The 24,049-nt window shown below is 38.9% G+C and overlaps 1 protein-coding gene across 2 annotated transcripts; it reads left to right on the forward strand.

Annotated features, from left to right (window-relative positions):
• Nucleotides 1-202: 202 nt before the first annotated feature.
• On the forward strand, nucleotides 203-22,350 carry LOC119650857 (activin receptor type-1). 2 transcript variants are annotated; one of them, XM_038054013.1, is made up of 12 exons: nucleotides 203-304; nucleotides 13,255-13,369; nucleotides 13,501-13,536; nucleotides 13,702-13,780; nucleotides 14,100-14,198; nucleotides 14,260-14,371; nucleotides 14,440-14,672; nucleotides 14,732-14,946; nucleotides 15,009-15,231; nucleotides 15,299-15,486; nucleotides 15,696-15,921; nucleotides 21,191-22,350. In XM_038054013.1, exons 1-12 carry the CDS (start codon nucleotides 244-246, stop codon nucleotides 21,338-21,340), a joined length of 1,737 nt encoding a protein of 578 aa, XP_037909941.1. In that variant the 5' UTR covers nucleotides 203-243; the 3' UTR covers nucleotides 21,341-22,350. The 2 variants fall into 2 exon arrangements, with proteins under 2 accessions (XP_037909941.1, XP_037909949.1); XM_038054021.1 differs by lacking the exon at nucleotides 13,501-13,536.
• Nucleotides 22,351-24,049: the final 1,699 nt, after the last annotated feature.

A 24,049-nucleotide genomic window follows, 5' to 3' on the forward strand; every position in this document is an offset into this window, starting at 1 on the left:
ATTTTATGAAAATTGAGATTTACTTTAACTTCTTTTGAAACTACTCAGACTTCTGCCGTCACCTTTGTTGTTCGCTTCACTGCTTGATTTCGAAATAACTTTTTAACGAAATTCCATTTGTTTATTGACATTTACATCACTCTGGCCGCTTCAAAACAAGTCATCTGGCAACGCCATCGAGGCGATACATTTGAACGCCCAGTCCGCACAACGTCAAATTCCGTGATTATTTTGATAGCTACGATGGCTGCCATTGCGATGAAGTGTTGTTTAATTTTCTTTTTATTGGTGAATTATTCCAAAGGTAGTTAATATTTTCTGTAAAAATCATTTGTTAAGATCCCGCCTTTCGCGGTAATAAGTGTATTTCCCGGTAGCCAGTGCTTATGTTGTGTATTTGGTGTGTAGATGGAAGGTGTTCCGACCCGATGTCGCTATAATTAGATTTTTTTTATTACAATGTCTGGCTTCTAATCTGCTGCGGCAGAAAATTGATATAGTCATTTGTTGTATTGCCTTCAAATAACCAATAATTAGTGCAGTGTATGTGATTGTGATGCAGTGCTCGGATAAGTTTGGGATATGATAAGTGGTGGCACTACGCAGATTGGAGGTGGCTTGATTTTATCCCTATTTTGGCGCTTGCGGATGCCAGCCTCGGATTGAAATCACTGCCATCAAGTATTGTCGGTTTGTCGCCGTCGGTGACCATCAACTTTTGTTTACAAACATACTGGTTAATTTGGTTTGTTTCCTGCGTCGAGAGGGATTACTTTTTTGGACCGCTTCCAACGTCAAGTAATGAGTTTCCGAATCAGGATTAGTTTTGTGTTTGAATTGAACTACGAGCTTCTGGCAGCAGCCACGAGCATCAGTTCAAAGTGGCATTTGCTTGGCGGCGACAGCCGTACATAGCTCCGCAACCTGTCCGTTTCCACTCCGCGCTCGCTCCGTGAACGCTGATTGGAAAAGGTGTACGCCGCCCGTTCTTGCTGAGCGTTATCGCCGTGCGTAATCTACGATCTATATTTGTTGTTTACCAGGTTGTTCCGCGAATCTGACATGATGGATCGACTCGTTACATTTTTGTGTCTTATCACGATGCTTGTGTTTGATTGCGGTCGAAGCGTTGTTTCTGATAAAAAGCGTTTGATTATTTGAAGTGTGGGTCGGAGTGGGTAGATGCATTGCTCTCAGAGCGTCTGGAGATAAATGGTATTGTGGCAAATATTCTGGGACGTATCCACCTACCTAGGTCTGTGGGGTTTATTCGTTAGGCCTTCGATTAAGGCTATGTTTAGGACAGAATTGTTTCAAGGTGAATCATCACCTTCCAGTGGTTATCAGTAAGTATGATGTCCAGAAGTTTCCGAGTTTATCAGGATTTCGGTATCCTTTAAGAAGCTCCTTCATCAAAAAATGTTATTTATGTGATATTTTTGAAAACAGCATAAAAAAAGAAGGTCTAAGCTTATAAGCATCACCGTTTACAATTGAGAGAGGTCCGGCGTAGATACTTTTGAAATCGAAACCTTTATAATCCTTAGCGCATTGTGACATCAGGTAACCTAATGGCAGACTGTAAAACTTGTATATTGTTCGCTTGGACGGATACTCGTGCCACTCTTGTGAACTAGTTTATGGTACCCTACATGTCAGTTCTTGCAGAATCTTTGGAGAATTTATCTCTAAGAGAACTTGCCATGTGCGCTTCGATGGACTTCGTTCCATCGACTTCCCACGATATTACCTTCTCTTCCGTAGACTTATCCTCTACGCCCGCCGTTTCTCCCCAACAATAATGAGGAGTGCCAGAAAGCAAAAACCTTCATCTACGCATATCCAACCACACTCTCTCTAGTCAAAACCAGACATTAAATACCTGGGAATCTGTCTCAACTACAAACTCAAATTCGACCCTCACATCAGATCATCTATTGTCAAAGCTTCCAAGGCCTCAGCTGCCTTAAAAGCCTTCTCTCATTTCAAGTCCTGTTCTCTGAACCACCACACCAATCCTCGCGCAGGTGTAGATTAAGCCAGTCAATATCAATTAGCCTGTATAATTTGAGATCTCTGTAAACATCAACTTCCTCTCTGAATTAACGTCCCTTCTTCTATCAATTAGGCTCCACAATCTCCTTCATTCCTCCCGTCTTTGATCACTGTCCTCGCACAGGCCCAAATCGACTAAAAAGTAGTCGTTTCTCGGGTTGCTATTACCAACGAGAAAGGACTGCGCTTTACTGTAAATACGTCGCTCAATCCTGTCTAGCGATGTCTAAAAACTCTCATTTCCTCGTTTCCCAGTGCGGAGTAGTACTTCATGTTGCTTTCTGTTATTTGTCTATTTGGTTGTAAGTTCCAAATTGCGAATATAATGGGCCAACCCGGCCTGAGTGCTCAGAAGCTGTAGCTTCTCCCCCACCACACACACAAGCTCCAAATTATTCTCAGGTTTCAGCATATGTTATGTTAATGAGCATTGACATTGGTCACTTTTTCACTTTATGTCATGTCACCGGCTACCGATATTTCCGTAGGTTAGCATTATATACCTAATTAGTCACGCTTGAGTTTTTAAGTTAATATATACATATATGTTTTGTACCGCACATATATTTCTGTTTCTTTGCTCAATAAATAAAACTGAATCCTGGAAAACTCCTTGAGACAGTTGCGGTTGAAATCGGCCCAAACTCCTTAAATAATTTTGAGTTTTTCGCGGTTTGAATGGGTGGGAATAGATTTTAATTTAATGAAATTTCTCTCTGCACGCAGCCAGAAGAACAGAATGATTCGCAGGGGCATTGCACGATCGACAAGACTCACAGATGTTATTTGAACTTCTTGAAAAACCGAAACCGTCTAACACTTAGGTGGGGTAAATTTTTGTACCTACTATGAACCCTGGAATTCACTTAAATATTCCCAACGCTTAAAAGAAAATTTGTGATTGGCAACCTGCAAATATCGGATCCTATTATACTTATAAAACCGCTACTATGTGGAATGTGCGACCGTCCCTCGGCGACGGTATCGAGGCTTTGCAAAATATTCGCTTTCAGAAACCTCAGCGAAAATTTCACCGCAACAGGCTGGACATTCTGGGGATCACTTCTCTCCCTGTTGCGGGCATTCTGCGATTGTGACATGTGATCTGAATGTCAAGGTGGAGTCTGAAAACACCGTGGCCGGACATGTGATCTAGAAACACGTTTTTGGGGACCATATTGACTGGTTTGTAGATTTCTGCAGCTTCCAATGTTTCATCATTGGTAGCACACTATTCGAGCGCAAATTCTGCCAGAGGCTCAGTTGAGCTTTGGCTGATTGGAAACGTATATCTAATTAGATCGACCACATGGGGATCGACAGTCGTCTTCTGGATATACAGCGGCGGTTACCAGTGAGAAAGCTGCTACATGTCCTTTGAGCATTTTAAAGCGATTGGTCAAAATGGCATTTATTCAGGGATGCTAAAGGAATGTATAGAGCACCAATTGCAACTTCTAGGAAATATTTTTCCGCCATGTTTTGCTCTGGGCTACATGGCCACCTCTTGGCAGAAGGTTAGGGAAATCTACCATACCGAAGCTTGGAAAAGACTATTCAAACCCAAAGAACTTGAGACAAATGAACTTTAAATCATTCTTACTTAAACGTCACATTCGTTAGGAAGCGCCTAGGTTGTATTCGCTTAATGTAAACAAACATTTATTAGTGCGGAAAGTCCTATGAGTCATTTCTTGGTTACCAAGATAGAGGACGGAACTCTGAAAGGGGAGTATGTGCTAGCCGTTGTTCGAGATCTAGGAAGGGTGTATATATTGGAGTCTCAGGCATGACCCTGCGGTAAATCCAAATAAAGCCGTAAAAGTATTATTTATAAAAAGGGGGAAAGTGAGCGATTTTTGCTTCTTATTACCCTTCAACTTTCTGAAGAAGCGAAATATCTGAAAGTCATTGTACATAAGAAGTTTTTTGAAATAAGCATGCAGAGGCAAAGATGAAGAGAACCGAGCTCTCATATCTTAAGTTTTTAAATTTTTGTTTATTTACGTTGTTTGTAATACAGTGCTGGACAATTACTTCAATATGCCTCCTGCCAGCTTCTGTAAGTGTGCGTAGGCGTACTTGAATACGTTGAGGTGCATATTGGCAACTGCCGAAACGACGGACTTAAGGGATACAGATCACTAGAAGAAATATTGGGAGGATTAAATCTCGCTTCTGTATTGCTTTCTGACTTTTGGATCTGAAATATACGATGGCTCAAAAACAATAGCGAACAGCTTTCGGATAAAAACCTGAAGTGGCCTTTTTCTTGGGACAATATACAACGGTCTTTCAGGCTTGAGGGCATGCGGTCTTAAGAACAGCAACTTGTGTTATTGAAAAGCGATTGAAGTACGAGCGCATCGCGATAGCCTTGAGGGCGTTGAGCAGTCCTTCGTTCACCTCAAAAATTGTTCATAAACGTAAAAATTGTTCGAATTGTATTACTAGATTTGCGGAGGTACTCTGGGTATGCTTTGCGGTGTAAAAGGAAATAAAATACCAAAAGCAAACAAATTTCTCACAGGTTAGGACCAAAATCAGCCATTGTAGTGTCAGTAGCGTTGACTAATACTGCTATCATAAACTGGGAACAAAATCAAAGATAAAGATATTGAAAAACAGGAAGGCTTGTAGAAGTATTGCTGGCATGAGCGTGGGCCGTGATAATAGAGAATTTATTATTGTGCCTTTCAGGGAAGTCCATATTGTTGCAAATAATAATAATATCATCACCGTATATGGCATCATGAAAGAACTTGTACCTAGTCGCAAGCCTTTATATGGTCCGATGGAGGGTCTTAACAGTGTTCCTCATCCACGGTGGCAAATACTTTAAGAGGTGGAGAATCGTTACCTATAGTGTTTAACTGTATAACATCTGGTCAAGTACCGCTTCTTTTGAATGTATATGTTAGTCATCGCAGCATGCGGATACAGACTGGATCTTCAAGCAAAAGTGTAATCATTCCGGCCATGTGTATAGGTAAGGCTACTTGGGTTAACGGTCTCCTTGGAGAACTGTTCCTAGCAGTCGTTGCAGTTTTTGTAGAGCGACTACTTTCACTAATCCGCATACCCTGGAAATCTGAAATCTTTCCGAGGGAGTGGAAGAAGAGAATGTTCGTTAAAATTCCGAAGAAGGACTCGCGTCTTAAGTATATCAAGCGGTTGACCGATGAATGGAGATCAACAGTAGATTGTCGATTGTCTTATTAAGTATGCGTATTACAAAGCTACGTTCTAAAAGGGATCTGGCGGACTATAGAAATGTGGAAGCTAAATGATGAACGTGAGGAGTTGAGAAGTCTACTCACCGGTACGAGCGGAAGTAGTAGGATAATAATTTGGCATCACGAAGGAATTTTTAGGTCGTCGTCAGTTTTTCCGTGGCCCAGACGCAATAAGCTTCGGATCTCTGTTGGTGTTCAAGGAAGCGCCCTCTCACCACTCCCCTTTGTTCTTGTTATGGACACCGTCAGACGGGACATCCAACGTCCAGCGCCCTACACACTGCTTTATGCAGATGATGTTTTCCTAGCATCTAATAGCAAAAATGATCTCGAGCAACTTGTCCAAAAATGGAATGATCGCCTCATGCAATCTGAATGGCTTAGTGGTTAGAGCTCTTGGCTATCGCAGCGGGAGGCGTTGGGGTAATAATAGTGCTGACAACATTGGCCCTAACTATGATGGACTTAAGACATCTTAAGATTCCGCTCATTTGCCTTATTTGCCTAACTTTTATGACTTCTGCTCGCTCATTGCATTATGGGCCCTGGCGAAATAGAAGTTCTATCGCCGGCAGGAAGCTTCCTAGATATACTAATCAGCGCCTTTAATGGTCTGCACTAATGGCATATTTGAAGGGTGCGATAACTAATTAGATTGAGAACTTTGTTTTTTTATGTATATTTTAAGTTTGACTCTAATTGCAATCTCCAAATATTTGCAGTGGTTGCACATTGGGAACAGGGTGATAACCGATACTTTTTCTTCCAAATACATAATAGAGTGCACAGATTAGGGTGCAGCGTTATTGACAAATATTCTGCCTGGTGAATCAATAGGAAGGGACGTCCAGATGTAACCCTCTACCATATTTTTATGGGAAGACATGGAAACCGACCATGCACTTCTTGAATATGGAAGTTACGCCTGACTGATTTGCAATTTCTCAATTGGGCTTTATATATAATGACAGTGAGCGCAGGTACTACAAATTTCGGTTTCACATAACCTAAAAATGGATAAATTTCCTTCGGTCGACAAATTAGTTTGCAAATTCGTTCTGCAAGCCCATTATGCTTTGAAAGAATGAAACAATTGCTTTAGGATTTACTAAGATAAATCTTACTAGTAAAAATCATCTTACACTGGTAATGTGAATGCCTCTATGTCTTTTTTACTTGGAATATAGCTAACTACCATTGAAGGCAAGTCAGTTCTACCGATCAGTTGACAAACACCCAAAGCTTCGTCAAGCGCACTTTGTGCAACCTGTTCCATCTCTGTTCGTTTGGCGGCTATTTCTCGATACTTTTTGTTTGCTTCGGCTAAGGTAATTTCATTTTTTAGAAACTCCATCCTCTTTGAATATCTGTTTTCCATGAACTTCAATACGTGCTCTCCATCTTCTAATTTTTTCATTGTAGCCAGTAAAATTCTATAATCGTCGTAATATCTGTGCCTCGAATGATCGGTCATATTCCCTAAATTTTAACTTTTAAACTTTCAAATCCTCTAAATAATAAAAAATAAAAGTTCAGTGATCAAACCCGATTTAATGCAAAAAGACCAGGCAGAACATTACTAAGGTCGTAATTGTTTTGAACGATTGACAGAATGATGTAGCTGACTTGCTTAGTTTTAAAAGCTACTTGGTTTTTCCACTGGTCAACTTAATAATGAGATGGTAGTGAATCTAACATGATCTTTTCGGCTGGTATTTTTCTAATCAGGGAATGATTGCCTTTTCTATTTTCTTGAGTAGCATTTTTGTTGTCTTATTCCTGATTCTGGATCGTTAATTATGGTTCCTGCTCAATTCTTTGTTGGGCTTAAAGTATCCCTTTTTCGTGTAATTTCTTTCCTATAGAGATATTACGTCTAGCTACTACAAAATATTATCTGGGAACAGAGAGAGATGGTGGCTTACCACCAAGATACATTACACTAACAAGCGCACTTTTATTCGTTGCATTATCTGTGGTGCAGGATTTATGTATTCATGCAATACAATAATGTTTCCAGCCAAATCCTACATACGATGCTTGAGGGCTCCAGACTTTATTGTATAAAACGACTAGATGACCCGGCAAACGTTGTTTTGCCATATAAATTATTTCTAGGTAATTTCTAGTGTAGACAAAAAATAACTAACTTATTGCAAGTGTGTAAGGATGTGGTATATGGGTGAAATAGGCATGGAGCGCTGTGAACGATGATATAAAAATAACAAACGTCAAACATTATTATTTTTTAGTTATTAGGCCTACAAATAAGTTCTGTCGGTTTTCGCAATAAATGGCGTAGCTTGTTTTTTATTCAATTGATCCACATTTCCAAACATTCATCGGAAAGCTACTGTCAATAGGCACAAACGTCAGTATAAATTATTTAATTGAAGTGTAAACAACAATACTTTTTTCATCAACGAAAATGGCCAATTTTGTACCAAATAATGTGTTTTTGCGGGGAGTTCTACTTTATTATTTCAATATGAAGAAAAAAGCAACCGAAAGTCATCGCATTTTGGGGGAAGTTTATGGTGACCATGCTCTATCTGAGCGAACGTGTGAGAGGTGGTTTGGTCGACGAAGACGAAGAGCGCGCCGGACGACCAACAATTTTTGAAGAAGAAGAATTAGAGGCATTGCTCGACCAAGATCCATCGCAAACGCACGAAGAACTTGGAAAAACACTTGGAGTCACTCAGCAAGCCATTTCTCACCGTTTAAAAGCAATGGGAATGATCGGAAAAGTCGGAAATTGGGTTCCGTATGAACTGAAGCCAAGAGACGTCGAACGCCGTTTTTTCACGTGCGAACAACTGCTTCAACGACAAGAAAGGAAGGGTTTTCTGCATCGAATAGTTACTGGCGATGAAAAGTGGATCCATTACGATAATCCCAAGCGTCGGGCAACGTGGGGATACCCCGGCCATGCGTCATCATCGACGGCCAAAGCGAATATTCATGGTGAGAAGATCATGCTGTGTATATGGTGGAACCAGCTGGGTGTGGTATACTATGAGCTGTTAAAACCGAACGAAACGATCACGGGCAAACTCTACCGACGTCAAATGATGCGTTTGAGCCGCGAACTCAAGAAAAAACGGCCGCAATACCAGCAAAGGCATTATGAAGTTATTTTGCAACATGACAATGCTCGTCCACATGTTGCACAGCCCGTTCAAATATATCTAGAAACGTTGAAATGGGAACTCCTACCCCACCCGCCGTACTCTCCAGACATTGCTCCTTCTGATTACTATTTGCTCCGGTCGATGCAGCATGGCCTGGCTGACTAGCACTTCTCCAATTACGACGAACTCAAAAAATGGCTCGATGAGTGGATAGCGGCCAAGCCGGCCAATTTTTGGCGCGATGGTATCTATCTATCTATAAAATGCGAGTAAAATAAACCGTAACAGGTTAGGTCCTCAGAACGTATCCAACCAGAAAAACTTGAAAAAGTCACCATAATGTATCTACCAGGATGGATCGGCCTGGCGTCAAGGAGGCTGATTTATTATTGATATTCTATTATATTGGTTAATACCCGCAGGCTTTATTAGCATATATATTCCCATCATTTTATATGATGATGACGTCATACACAAATTTACCTGAAATGTGGAACATTCACCTTCTATAACTTTGTTAATAATAGGCGTAGTTTTCAGGATTATGTCCTATATTATCGTCTATGCTGATGTCAAATTATGTTCTACTGGGATGAACTTGAGGAGGGTTTTCCGGTAACTTTCCAAAACATGGTAATATACTATTATTAACTTTATTTGTGCAGATATCGGAATAGGATGTACTTTGAGGCCTAGATTTCATATAGTTGCATCACTGTGATTTTTTCAGATTTTTCAGATGGGGACACATAGATCACATGTTCTCACCAAATTTCGTAACAATCGGTTCAGCCAGAGTAGAGAGACATTAAACTGATTTTAAAAAGGCTTTATGTTTACACAAAACCTTAAATGGCTGCATCTGGCGAACAAAATAATCTTGTTTCGCAATGACAATCCACCTGTCCATACGTCGGTCGTTGTAATGACTAAAATCAACGAGCTGAAGTTCAAACTGTTCTCCTATTCAGCATTTTCACCACATTTAAACCCTAGCGACCATCGTTTGTTTTCTAGCCCCAAAAATGGCTCGGAGGTAAAAAAAATTGGGGGTAATGAGGAAGTTATCAATACTGCAAATGCGTATTCCGACGAACTTGGTGATACACCCTATAAAAATGGCATTAGAGTACCGTTATGAAAAATTAGGCCAGAAACTTTTCACACTGCCTCGCATATAAAATCTAGGCCTATGCAAATAAATGTAATAATGATGTGCTAATAGATTTTAAATTTAAAATTCCTGTCAGGATTTTATGTCAGTTCGAGCTAATCCTACTTCTAGCTCTTGGATTGCTTTTGAGTTAGGCATAAATCGTGCCAGTTAGCCTAACTCATATTGGCACTGGGTTAGGTCATCAATGTTCTACTACTTTATACGCGTTTAAAAAATAGTATTTCTATGCTGCGGTCTAAACTCACAACTAGATACTTCAACCATGTGTCGCTTAAGGTTCATCATGACGAGGTCACGCGGTATGTGCTATGGAATTATTCTAACTAACTAATTTATGATAAGCAATTCGCAAGACCTTTTAAATTTCCTTACCTTGCCACTCAGAATAAGATCTGCTTTTCACAAAATGCTGACACAGTGTCTGTATTTACGTGCGGGAATTGGGTTCAGTTCATTTGAGGATTACAGACATTGCACTTTGTGTTGCTAAAGTAAATAATTATTTATGTTTAAAATAGGGTTGATGGTAAAATTATTACTTTATATACATTATTTCCGAGTTGTCACAATCTCGGCAGATGCCGGATTTTACCGAATACTGGCACTAAGTGCCAGATATTTTGGCTCTGACCATCCTACCTATTTAAAAGATAAAGGGGCTCTGTTGGTTGGTCAATGGCAGCAATAGTCGAGAATTGCCCGCAACATCGAGCCTGCCTACGTGCCTCGGTATATTTCTGCATGGTTTGGACCAGACTTTGTGAGAGTCCCAAGAGATCAAGGGAAGCCGTGAGGTAGGTACAATACCTGTAGCTGACAATATTATAGGAATTACAACCACTCGCTGGGAACGCCAAATTTCTTTGATTTCCCGATGCAGTGGCTCATAGTTCACCTTCTTCTCCACGTATTTCAGTCAGAAATTATCGGTCCCAATACATGCGATGTATGCGAGGTTTTGATGGATCACCTTACATACAGCATTATGCCTGTTCGCGTATTGCATCGGTGCCATAACAGTGCAGCCAGAAATGAGATGGTTGAACGTCTCTAACGCGAACCACACATTCTGCACTGCTCGTCCTCCACCCGTTCTTTCATTATGAGCTTTTTATAAGCTCGAGTGACGGCCACGCCGTCCTGAATGGCACACATGAATCCCTCCGTCTCAGCAAAGAGCTCCCCAGCATACAGCCATCTGTTCGACAAATGGCTGCCAAAGACAATTCACGTGGATATCGTGCATTGCCTTCGAATTCCATTTATTGTTCCGCTCTTGGTCCGACTTCACTCCACTCAGAAGATTGAACGTAGGCTATATTTTATTGCATCATTCAGTGGCCATAAAAGGGGGTCCAGTGTCATGCAAAACCAAAGAGGACTCAACGAATCTCCTTGAAGATGCCGACTGCATACGACAGAAAGTTTCTGCTTTAGTGTGTCCAGAATTTCAACTATAGATGTCTCACTGGGGATGGCATAGTTTCTGAAAAAGTCTCTGCAATTTATTCTTCAACCGTCGGCTGGCATTGCCAGAGCCGCCTCTGACCTCAAGTCGAACACACTCCCTGATGATGGCCGGGATTGTGTCGCTGCGAGTAATAAAGCGGTACTGGTCTGCGACTTGCTACGCAGTCACATGCGAGAATTGCGGGAAACACTTGGCGAATCTTTGGTACCACAGGGGGCGGTAAGATGCTGTATCCGCTCCCGCCGTTATTTCATAGTAGGAGCGGATGATGAAGAGGTTCATTTCTTAACTCCACTCTATCCGCTGCCTACGCGCCTATGCGAAACAGGCGGAAGAATGCTCCTGGTTGCCGTGGCGCCATTACTGGAGCCCGACCTAGTCACCAAGTCAGACGACTCCCGCCGGTTATCCGTACCGGACCTTAAAATTCTCCTCCTCATTTTTGGTGGCGCGTCTTGTCCCTAACTACCAGGTGTAGTGATAGCTTCCTCAGTGAGTAATCTGCAAGAATTTCTTTACTTTCGTCAGCTACCCCCTGAAACGCTGCGGTGGTGTACCGCCATTCAAACTGAAGCTATTCATTCCTCATCCTTTCACAACCAGGCTTGGAATCGGCTACATCGGAGTTTTATACATTATTTATATATATTTGTTATTTTGTTATTATTATAATTATATTTTTTTTTGTTTTTGAAGGATTTTTCTGATTTAAAAAAAAGAATCAAATTAATCGTGATTTTTTTTGATATGCTTATATTTATTGTAAATTTTGTCTTAAACTATCATTGTTCGATTTTCTCTGGATTAAAAGTCAACTCTCCAAGAAAACTGCTATTTCATATACTTAGCAACACACAGGCCGATTTTCTATCTAACGCGTTCGCAGGCGGCCAGAAAAGTTGTCCCTAATAAAGATCATGTCATTTAGGACATTAAGATTCCGTGCGAAAAATTTTCCGTTCCGCCACGAACGCGTTACATGGGACGTCGGGCTCGCACGACAAATAACATTGGGATACTTGGGATACTTTCGAGGTCCACCTAAACTTTGGTTACGATTGTTCGGCGAGTAAATAGGTGAATCAGTTGGTAATCGTGAGGTCTAGCAACATTGAATTGCAACATAAGGTTCATACCTAGCACCAGGATTGTAGAAAATATTTTAACATCTTCACCGCCTCTAAAAAAATGCAACAGATAGACAGGCGTGCAGAGCTTTATATGCTATATGCTTTCGGTGTATTCAGCATCCTCAACAAACAATAGAAATGTTGACTCTTAAATTACTATCATCAATATCAAACGGTTTCGGTCAACTTTTGGGTCTTTTCCCATTGACTTCGATATTTAGGTCAATCCTATGTAGCCAGTTCTTATCAGTGCGGATTGCAAGACCATTCCATCGAAGACTCATCATTTCAGATGTGATCATAGCATCTTACGTAGTCGATCCAACATACTTTCGTCTCCATTACTACGAGGTGAGGATCATTGTGATTAAAAACCAATCGACAATCGGAACTATTAAAGGCGACAGAGTGGCCGACATTACGCTAGGTTTTGGATTTAAGTCTTTCGTTGATGCATCGATCTCAAAGGACATTATTTGTAGAACGCCATTTCACTCAAGTTATGTTGATGCAGTTATTTCCTGGCGTAGTTCACTATTGGTTGAGACCATTGAAATCAGATACTTGATTTGCTCAGTTGTCACAGGTCGGTGCTAAGAACGGTGATAGTGGAATATTGAATTTATTCGGAGGCGTCAGCAGTTTCACGGTTGTTTACAAACTCGGCTATTTACGGTAATTTGAATGGTGTCATGAATCCGGTTGCTAAAAATGTGTTCAAAAATCTTCATGGCATTGGATGGTAATTTGAAACTTGCACCGAGCTGCCTTTGATTTTCTATATTGGATCGGTTATGTTTTCTTGCCAGTCAGATGGTGTTATGCGTTTCTCACTGAACCAAAGTGTTGTTTTCCAAAACTTCGCTTTTGCTATCTGCTCGTTGCCTTTCTCATTTTTGTACAATATTTGAATTTCTCAGCCTCGATGAGGAGGTTGTTTTTACAGACATGTAGTATGGCAGCATTTGAAGCTTAAAGTAGCTTTTTCCAGTAATTAATTAAAGTTAATAGATTAAAATGAATTTACTGAATTTACAATTTATCATTTCAGGTGATGTGGCAGGGAACCTCCTTTTAGATGAGAATCAAGAAAATTTGGATATAAGCTCATCAAATATGAATCCACGGGAACTTCCAGTGCAAAACTCCATACAAGTGCACCCTAGGTAAGTTTCCTAAATGAATTTCTAATCTATTAGTAGACGACTAAGTAATAGTCAGAAGCCTGATCTTTTTAAGTATCGCTAGATTCCGTTAATGATACCCTCTATCTTTAAATTAAATTATGCTAACATAGGAGACATTCAAAGTCGAAAAGACGTATGAAAAGAAGGTAAATAAGAAAACAGTAGTCTAGAGTTCATGTAAGGAGTGATTAATTGTGCGATTATTGCATAAAATCTGTTTTTGAAATTGTCTTTCTCTGTCTTGTTTCATTTGATTTATTCCATTCTCGTTGGTATTCAATTTTGCTTATTACCATTCCTATACTTTGCAGATACAAATGTTATTCATGTGAGCCCCCTGATTGCCGAAATACTACAATTAGTGCTACACTATGTCAAAATGCGATACAGGTAATTATTTTGAAGATACAATATTTTTCTCACGGTGTGATTATTAAGTTAGCTAAACATTTTCTGTGATGATAACGAAACTGAAGCGTAGTTCATTGAAAATCAAATAGGAAAAATAAAAAAATAACATTATGAAAAAGAAACTATGTGGATATCCTGTTTTCTGCAAGCCATGTAGCTTTTGTAATGGGAGACAATGGCGCGCCAAATAAGCCGACATTCTGTCGCTGCAAGTCCAAATTATTTAAACATACATTTATAAAGTTATTTTGAATAAAGATTGCAAAAACGCCTTTGTAATTTATTTTCTTTATTTTAGTGTTGGAAATCGCGTGTTCGTGACATCTATGGTGAAGAGATGGTGTCTCGCGGATGTACAACTTCATATGATCAATTGCCTTTGTTCTGCAATAGTCAAGTAAGACCAAATCTTAATTTTTTCCTTATCGATGGTAGAAAAAATGTTTATTTTTTCACAGAACACCAACAACTCAGGACCCAGGAAACGACATACATCGGGTCAATATAACATAGTATGTTGTTCTGGCGACTATTGTAATGACGGCAGTTTTCCTGAGCTACCTCCCTTAAGTGAGTATATGGAGCTTATACATTTGAACGAAATAAACTGATTGAGTTAATAATTGTATGGTTTCCAGACGACGTTACCAAAATGGAAACACTCAATGGTTACGTTCTAAAATTCACATTGTCAGTGGGTGCCTCGATACTAGCGATGCTGTTAATAGGTACGCTAATTTTATTTATATATCGTCGGTCACGATCCCATAAAAAACGGTTATTGGAGATGCGCTCAAAACGAGATCTGGAGACTTATTATGCTAGTGATGATTTATTGCGTGCAACAAGCGCAGGAGACAGTACTCTTCGCGTATGTAACGATTTATGTTTATGGTCACAGTAGGTTAAAGTTTATTTCATTTATAATAGGAATACTTAGAGCATTCTGTGACTTCTGGCTCAGGCAGCGGTCTTCCACTTCTCATTCAGAGAACTCTAGCAAAACAAGTTACATTGGTAGATTGTATTGGACGCGGACGCTATGGTGAAGTGTGGCGGGGAGTCTGGTATGGTGAAAACGTTGCAGTCAAAATATTTTTCAGTAGGGAGGAGGAGTCATGGAAGCGTGAAACTGAAATATATAAGTAAGGCGGCAAACAGCTTATGGTATAGTAGAATTTCTAATAAAGCTCCCTCGATTTCATAGCACAATTCTACTACGTCACGAAAATATATTAGGCTATATTGGATCAGATATGACATCGCGCAATTCGTGTACGCAGCTTTGGTTATTAACGAATTACTATCCGAACGGGTCATTATACGACCATTTAAATAAGACTACACTTAGCCACAGTGACATGATTGTGATATGTTTGTCAATTGCCAATGGTCTTGTGCATTTGCATACAGAGATATTTGGATCAGAGGTATGTATTTTCTGTTGACAATTGATGCTAAGTTCGCTCGTAAAATATACCTTGTCTTTGTCTACAGGGAAAACCAGCAATTGCTCACAGAGATTTGAAGTCGAAAAATATTCTCGTGAGGAGTAATGGGACATGTGTTATTGCTGACTTCGGGTTAGCTGTTTTACATTCGCAAACAACCGGAGAGCTTGATATGGGAACAAATCCAAAAGTTGGTACAAGGAGATATATGGCGCCAGAAGTGTTGGATGAAAGGTAGGATTTTGTACTTTCTTTTTAGAGATGGATTACAGATTGACAATTGAATTGTGTCTTGTAATATTATTCATATATTCCCTAATATTGAACTTATAGCGGTTTAGTTATTTCAATTGGCGCAATATACTCTATTCAATGAGTAAAAAACAATTTATAAAAACAAATTAGTAGTAGAAATGCTCATTTAATTTTTTTATATCTTCTAGTATCGACTTGAAAAATTTTGAAGCAGTCCGACGTGCCGATATTTATGCGTTAGGCTTAATATTCTGGGAAGTTTGCAGACGAACAATATCATGCGGGATAGTGGAGGAATATAAAGTACCGTACTATGATGTCGTGCCATCGGATCCCAGCTTTGAAGATATGCGTAAAGTGGTCTGTGGCGACGAATATAGACCCTCAATACCTAACAGATGGACATCAGATCCGGTAAGTTCTACTTAGCATTTGTAATTTTCAGTTTACTTATATTTATTTTGGAACACGGCTGCACTGTTATCGTTTGTGCCAATGGTTTGAATTATAATTTCTATCATGTAGCACTATGGTTGATAGCTTTAATTGTAAATATAATAAAAATGAAGAATATGATGTAAAATAAAATTAAGGAAGGAGCCTGCTTCAAGCTGTCTCAAAGAGGCGTTTTTTCGCCACTTTTTTTGGAGGGGGAAAATGAATTGAGCTCACCAAAATTTTTTGTATGTTTTAGCAACTGTTTAAAAGATTCAAAGAAACTTGTGCTCAGCCAAACTATCTGATAAGTTTTTTTTAAATATTGACTATGCGGTTTCGATCGCAGGGCAGAGGCGATCTCATCAGACGCTGCCTCAGCGCCTCTATCCTGCGGAGCAGCGTGACCGAAAACGGCAACAGGTGGCAATTGGCTCGTTTATATGCAATTTAAAACCCGCCAAGGGTATGAATTACAACGACCGAAATCGCATTTGTTTGAACCTACAACTGGTTAGAGCTAATAAAAATGAATTTTGTTTTGGGATGAGCTTGTCCTTAGCCCACCATCTATTTGATGGCGGGCTGCACATATTTGAGCAGCGTCCGCGCACTGAATAGCAGAAGTAAGTTGCTTCTCAAATATGTGCAGCCCGCCATCAAGTAGATGGTCGGCTAAGGACAAGCTCATCCCAAAACAAAATTCATTTTTATCTGATAAGATTTGGTTGGCATGCAAATTTGTAGAACGCCGCCTCGCTCGAGTTTCCAAATGGCGTGAAAGATACGAAGATAGAAACGAACAAAAATCGAGTAGTTTTCATTATCATATTTTTCTTCTTCTGAGTGAACTAAAAAATGGAAGAAATCCAAAAATGTTAAATTTCTGCAGGTTTGAATAAAAAAGTGTGATTGTTCAGAGAAAAAAACTGTTCTTTGATTTTCAGCATTTTTTAGTTCAGTTTAGTGTTGTGCTGAACAGAACAAGCTATTACTCATCGCGATGTCAATTTAGCAAAAATCATAAAAATGAAAATTCGATAAAACGAGCATCAAAGTTTTGAAATTCAATATAAATATTCAACAATTCTAAAGGCAAACTTGATTAAGATTAATGTCAATGTTAAATTGATGAGTTCCTTGTGACTAAACGTACGACCCTATTTACGCTGGACGACGCGATGCGGCCACAAACTGCCCGGCTTGTCAAAATATCTCTATATGGTTTTGTAGGCAGCCAATACACTTGAGTGACACTGCACAATGCGACGTGGCTGAATTGCCTGTCACTTTCATATAATGCACTCAGTTGACTGCTACGATTTGTCAGTTTTGGTTTTTATCAATCTGTTAAAATGTCAAAATATGTAGTTACTTGCAGTTGCCTGTCGCGCTAGTGAAATATGAGCATGCCGCTTTGGCGGTTGTGCTGAATGTAGTGTCGCATCGCGGAGTGTAAATGAGGTCGTACTTTAAAATACAACGAATTCAACTTTGAAAGTCGTTGTCTCATATGGGAATTACTCTCGAAGATACCGATCGGTAACATCGTTTAATAGTTTTTTGAAATGCGGTTCAGTTCCCCCCAGGACTGCACTAGATCCTCCTCCTCCACTGTTCTACATCATGTGCTTCTACGGCGATCCACTTGTTGATTACCTTGGGATAGTGGATTCGACTGCATATCGTAGCCAGCTATGGATTTATGGTCTTTCGGTATTGTGTGATTTACCCACTGTAATTTCCGCGTTCTGATCAGCATGTCCACGGGTAACTGGCCTGTGTGCCGATGATGTTCTCTGTTCGAAATTCTTCAGGCGAGCGTATCCCGATGAGATGCCGTGGACAAGTTTTGACGAAAGCTTAGAGCTTTTAAGTGACAGTGGTGGTCACTTTCAATGTGCTATTTCCACATAAGAATATTAGAACAGAACATTTTCAAATTGATATTAGCGCTAACTGCATTTCCAGATTTAAGACAAGGCAATTGTTATACATCTTGGTTCGTTAGAGCCCAAGAACAAGATTTTTTTGACAACATTTTCATCGTACGCTCGCAGTAGATTTTTTGATTATTTACTTTTCTGAGCCGCTTCAATCGCGGAATGAAAAGGTGCCGGTATATCGTTTGTAAGCTTTTAGCCTCAAGCCGTCGTTCAGAAAGCGAAAAACGGTTCGTGGCGGTAATTTTATGTCAGGCGCTACGATTTTATGCTGGCGATAAGATTTTCGATTAAGTCTCGATCTTTTCCGGCCAAACTATATGCCACGTTATTCCTTATGCAAAGATATTAAGTAAATTTTTTTCGATTGCTTAACCCTTTAGTTGCCACATTTATCCATTTCCATCTAAAATGGAGTACATTTTTACGATTGGGTGCAAGAGGGAATTGGGAAAAATCGGAGTTTCACTAAAAATATTTTATTTGCCAACAAATGTCTTTTTACCCAAGAAGGGACTTTAAATTACCACAGTAATCACCGGTGGATTGAATCGTGAAGCATATTATCCAAGCCAATGGAATTTAAAATCTTGGGCAGGAATTATTCGAGACCAATTTACAGGGCCTTATAACAGATTGGCAGGTGGTGGGTATAAACCTTTTTTGCGGGGTGTCTTGGCCGATTTATAAGAAAATGTGCCACTTAACAGGAGCAGAATGTGGTTTCACCAGGATGGGGCATTTTCACATAATTTTATGGACGTTACGTTACGAACGATGCAAGATCGTCCGATTTAATTCCAATGTACCACTTCCTGTGAAGATATTTGAAAGAAATAGTTTATAAGGATCCCCTAAGGCACTTAGAAGAAATTCTTTCTAAGATAAGTAATTGTGTTGCAAAAATATCAACTAAAATGTTTTTAAAAACAATATTTATTTCAGTAAAAAATTGTCCGGTTAGATAGATGAAAGCACTTAGAATCGGATTGCCTTTTAATTTTGATTAATCAAAGCGCCCGCTATGTCTTCTTAAGGGTGAAACAAAACCCTATTTAAATGAATTCAATTTGTCTGTTTGTTCGTCTATCTGTCACGCGAACTTTACTTCGAAGCAGCTGAAGCTACGGTCACGAAAATTGGTTATGTCGTGTTGTCTATGAACTGCCGCATGTGCAACGAGTTGCATCATTTTGTCTTGGGTTTAACGGAGCGATGCGTAAATCATTGATTTTTCGCTGAGTCAGAATTTTGTGGCTAATTTGTTTCGGTTTCGTTCGTTTAATTGTTCTTTTTATAGATAATGGGAAGCTTTGGCTGAGCTTTGAGAAGGGTTGAATAATGACGATGAGTGCCAATGGATACGTTCGCAATGAGTCGTTCTGAATTATTTCAAAAATCCAAATTTTTATGGTAAGAAGAAGTATCCAGGACGTCCTAAAGGGTTGTCGACAAGAGTTCAGTCTTGGTACGACTTGATTGTAAGATGGTTGCATTCGTCAGTCGAATTAACAACATTCGAAATAAATTTCGAATCTTGTTAGCCCTGCTACGCCACAGGGCTATATTATTTCGTTTAATTCATGCAAATAAAAGCCAGTTTCAGTTTGTCGATCAGATGAAAACGGCAATCCAAAACGTCTCGGAGGGTTTTGAAACACAAAAGAATCAAAATTTGGTAAAATCGATGAAAAACCGTCTATTCATCATCATCAACCGCGCGACACCCGGTATCCGGTCTAGGGCTGCCTTAATAAGGAACTCCAGACATCCCGGTTTTGCGCCAAGGTCCACCAATTCGATATCCCTAAAAGGTGTCTGGCATCTTGACCTACGCCATCGCTTCATCTTAGGCAGGGTCTGCCTCGTCTTCCTTTTCTACCATAGATATTGCCTTTATAGACTTTCCGGGCTGGATCATCCTCATCCATACGAATTAAGTGACCCGCCCACCGTAACCTATTGAGCCAGATTTTATCCACAACTTGACGGTCATGACATCGCTCATAGATTTGGTCGTTATGTAGACTACGGAATCGTCCATCTTCATGTAGGGGGCCAAAGATTGTTCGGAGGATTCTTCTCTCGAAAGCGGCCAAGAGTCCGCTAAGTCTTGCTAAGAACCCAAGTCTCCGAGGAATACATGAGGACTGGCAAGATCGTTGTCTTGTACAGTAAGAGCTTCGACCCTATGGTGAGACGTTTCGAGTGGAACAGTTTTTGTAAGCGGAACAGTTGTTGTTGGTTGGTTGGTTTTCGGTGCTGACGTTGCTTGACGTTGATTGATTACTTCCTTACCCAACTTCTAAGTGGGCGTGGAGGTTTTCACTCTTACCTGCATAGGCGCGATCTCCTGATTTTCTGTTCTGCAATGGAGTGGCGGACGACGCCACACACCTTTTTCTCTTGCGAGAGGTGGGACGGATTTCGTCAGCGGCCTTATGCAGACAGTGGAGCTCTCTCCAGACAACATTGTCAGAGAGATGCTGAAGAGCGATGGCAGCTGGATTATGGCATTATGTTCGGGCTCTTCTTATTGCGAAGAAGATTGAACTCGACCGGCGGAGGGATCGGACGGTAAGGGGTTCCCTGAACTAACAACAAATCCCTTCCTCCCCACCCCTCCCGTTGGTGAAATGAATTCCCTGACTTGAAGGCTCCCAAAGCCGGGAGAGCGGGAGGGCTAACCCGAAGTAATGTGTCAAACGGTTTCAGGCTATTTCTCTGATGAGAGAGAGGTGTTTAGTTGGTAGTCCGCCAGCGTGCTGTTGCGGGATTCCAACACTCTATGCGTAAACGCATTCACTTACCCTACTCCCAAAAAAAAATGCTATCATAGGCGGCTTTAAAGTCGATGAATGGATCTGGTGTCCATATTCCAACAGTTTTCCCATCGTCGTTTATTGGTCACAAAAATTTGACATGACAAAAAAAATTATGATTTTCTGTATTTTTTCTTGAAAATTTCAGAAGTAGTTTTTTTCCGATGCTAAATAACATAAAAGTAACGAGGTTGCTGAAAAAGTTCATTATCATGCCAAACTTGTAAAAATTGAGGTGATCATAAAATATTAACGTGATTTGTACTAGAAATATATATTTGTCAAAAACCATAATGACAAATAAATGATACATACGAGTACTTGACATGAAAAAATATCATGTTCTTAAAATTAAATAAAAAAAACGTGAGGCTCTAATAATTTGCCCATTCTCTGTAATATTACCGTTGTATGATTTCTAATTCGATCTTTACAAGAAGTTTCTATTTGATATTCAACATACCTTTTTTTCTTCCTATACAGTTGTTGGCAGGCATGTCAAAATTGATGCGTGAATGTTGGCATAAAAATCCAAATGTACGATTGCCGGCGTTACGAATAAAGAAGACATTGGATAAGTTGTCGTTGTCAAATAACAAAGTTCGACTAGCATACGATGAAGTATGTGTTTGATTGTTGTCTACGTCGCATTTAATATTAGATAGGATAGTTTTCTATTATTATATAATATAATAACGTTCTAATTCTAATTTTACCCTAAGTGATAATCATTCTAGACAGAGATTACGTTATTGCATTTTTAGAATGAATTTTTTTTAAGTTTAGCGAAAGAAAAGGAAACCGAAAAAAAGTATATATAAAGAGAACATAGCAAACATCACTTCTTAACCATCATCCTTCACTACTGTTTTTGTTATTAAATTTAATTGAATATGAAAATCATCCTGAATATTGGTTATATGTATATGTAAAGAATAAAAACGTATAAATCTGAATACTAAAAGTAAATACTAGTGTAGGGTAACATTAAGGGTGATTTTGTTGAGAATTAACTTGATATAAGACGCGTTTAAGAGAGTACATTGTAAATAGGTCAGACTCTAGAATAACTGTTGTAACATTTTCGAAGGAAGCCATGAAGGATTGTAATCGAATCGAAGAAAGTTGTTTTATACTTCAAAATTGTAATTTGACTGAACATTATGGCAGTTGAGCGTTTTCGGACATATAAACTTTTTTTGTTTGCATGATTTTCAATAACGGAACTTGTAGGCAAACAAGTAACTTAATTTTCTGTATACGAGTTTAATTTTTGTCAACTGAGAGACTAATCTTATGTATTAAAAGAAAAAACAACTTTTACTTATAACAAAGTTTATATATCAGTAAATTGTTTATTTTATCTTTTTATTTTTTAAGCAAGTACAATAATATCACATTCTGTTCATTCAGAACGTTACAAAACAAATAACAAATACAAAATACTAAATATCTTTAGTTTATTTCTTATAAACGAAGCGGAAAATAGAAGCTAACTCAGTGGAGATATGCCAAAAATATCTAAAAATTTATAGAAACCTCTCAATAATGAAATATCCTCCTTCTAATACTTATTAGTGACTTCTCGTAGATCTTATATAGAACAGGATTTCAAAAAGGAATAATAAAGAAGGAAATACACAGCGTGGAAATTATTATTATCAAAAAGGACGATTTAAATTCGTGTAATGTATTTGTATCCATATCAGAGACAACTGGAAAACATATTAACATCAACAAATCATTATCAAGAAAGAAAAAGATACGGAGATAGTGCTCCTAGTCGATGTTGTTCAGTTTATTAAGTTTTCACCTTGGATTATTGATTGATACTGACCGTAGGCTTTCCATGATTGTCGGGCATCTCCGTTTTCACATGTTTTTGCATTCGTGCTCGATTTGAATTAGAGTGAAAATGCTGAATGATATTTTCGCCAAAAATTATCCATATAGTTCCTGCATGGGAATTATTTTCTTTCGTTGAACTAGATAGATTACCGACTCATCTGCATAATCAGCTTACATCGCTCGGTTGTATTTGCATGCCATCTAAATCACTATGCGGGTCGTTCTAAGTTTCCAAATACACACTTCACGGGAGTGTTCTTTTCGGAAAGTTTTGATTTACTTTTCGATTTATCTCATGCAATAGTCGCAGAACCTTGCGCAAAGTACATCATCGGAAATGGTAGGAAAATATTGCAATATTCCAAGGGTATATATCCGTTATTTTATTCAACACGGTGGAAAGCAATTGACTATTTAACATATCTAGCGAAAACTACATATTGATTTAATTTATCCCCCAAATAATCAACATAGGTAACTTACAAGAACTGAACTATATAACAAATATGTTTCCTGAACATAATAAATTTTCCGCGCTTGATTGAAATTTGTTTAAAAGATTAAGATAATGTTTTTCTTTTAAAACTTTATTGGATACTTTGGTGCCATTTAGGTTTAAAATGAAAGGAAATCGTAAAGAATTATGGCTGCAAATAATCTCTTGGTCGTATAACTAACGGAACAATATTTAAAATCTGATTGGTTTAAAGGCGTGGGAAGACTAAATAAATCATTATTTTTTGAAAAATGATCCGGTTTTGTTATGGTTTTGTACATAAGGATCTTGTTAATTTGGGCATCACAATAATATCAGCGGTAGAAGTAACATTTATTTAATAACGATGAAATACAAAATATGATGTCAAATACAAACGTATATAAATGAATAATACTATAAAGAGGAAATGTTTTGCTCATCTAACTGGTATTTTATCTCAGAATTGAATTCACAACATATAAAAATATACATCTAAACTAGAATCATAATATTGATTGTAACTGCATTGTAAATAGTTCATTTTAGTTATTAAAAAATTATTTAATTATAAGCAATAAAGATAGTTTTTAACAAAAATATGGATTTTTATTCATCAATGTTAGTGGTGTGAAATGGAATTTCAATTAGATCCTTGTAACAAGGCAATCGGTTACAAATAATCAATAGGAAATTGAGAAAGTAACATTGTCATATTACTCAGATGGTTTTTGCACCAAGCTGAAAAATTTCTATAACGAAATTCCGCCACGTGCGCTAACACCATCACACAAATGAGAACTAATCGCAATGAAGATGCGCAAACGCAACTGTCATCTTGCCTAAGAAAGCCCGTCTCCTTTTTGACTTGTCAAGACACTTGGGATGGTGAGAGAGATCTGTATCGGCTTGCCAAAAGTCGAAACGAACGCACACAGGATATCGAACACTCCTGTCGCGTTAATGGCAAGAACGGTGTTTTGCTTACAAATTGTCGAACCGTGACGAATAGATGGCGA

The sequence above is a fragment of the Hermetia illucens genome, chromosome 1 (genome assembly GCF_905115235.1).
Source record: "Hermetia illucens chromosome 1, iHerIll2.2.curated.20191125, whole genome shotgun sequence".
NCBI classification, from domain to species: Eukaryota; Metazoa; Arthropoda; class Insecta; order Diptera; family Stratiomyidae; genus Hermetia; species Hermetia illucens.

Excerpts from the sequence above, each read along its gene's own strand:
- LOC119650857 (XM_038054013.1), top strand. The coding sequence starts at position 244 with ATGGCTGCCATTGCGATGAAGTGTTGTTTAATTTTCTTTTTATTGGTG. Across the intron at positions 305-13,254 it reads ATTGGTGAATTATTCCAAAG|GTGATGTGGCAGGGAACCTC; the intron begins GTAGTTAATATT and ends TTATCATTTCAG. Across the intron at positions 15,487-15,695 it reads CCAGAAGTGTTGGATGAAAG|TATCGACTTGAAAAATTTTG; the intron begins GTAGGATTTTGT and ends TATATCTTCTAG.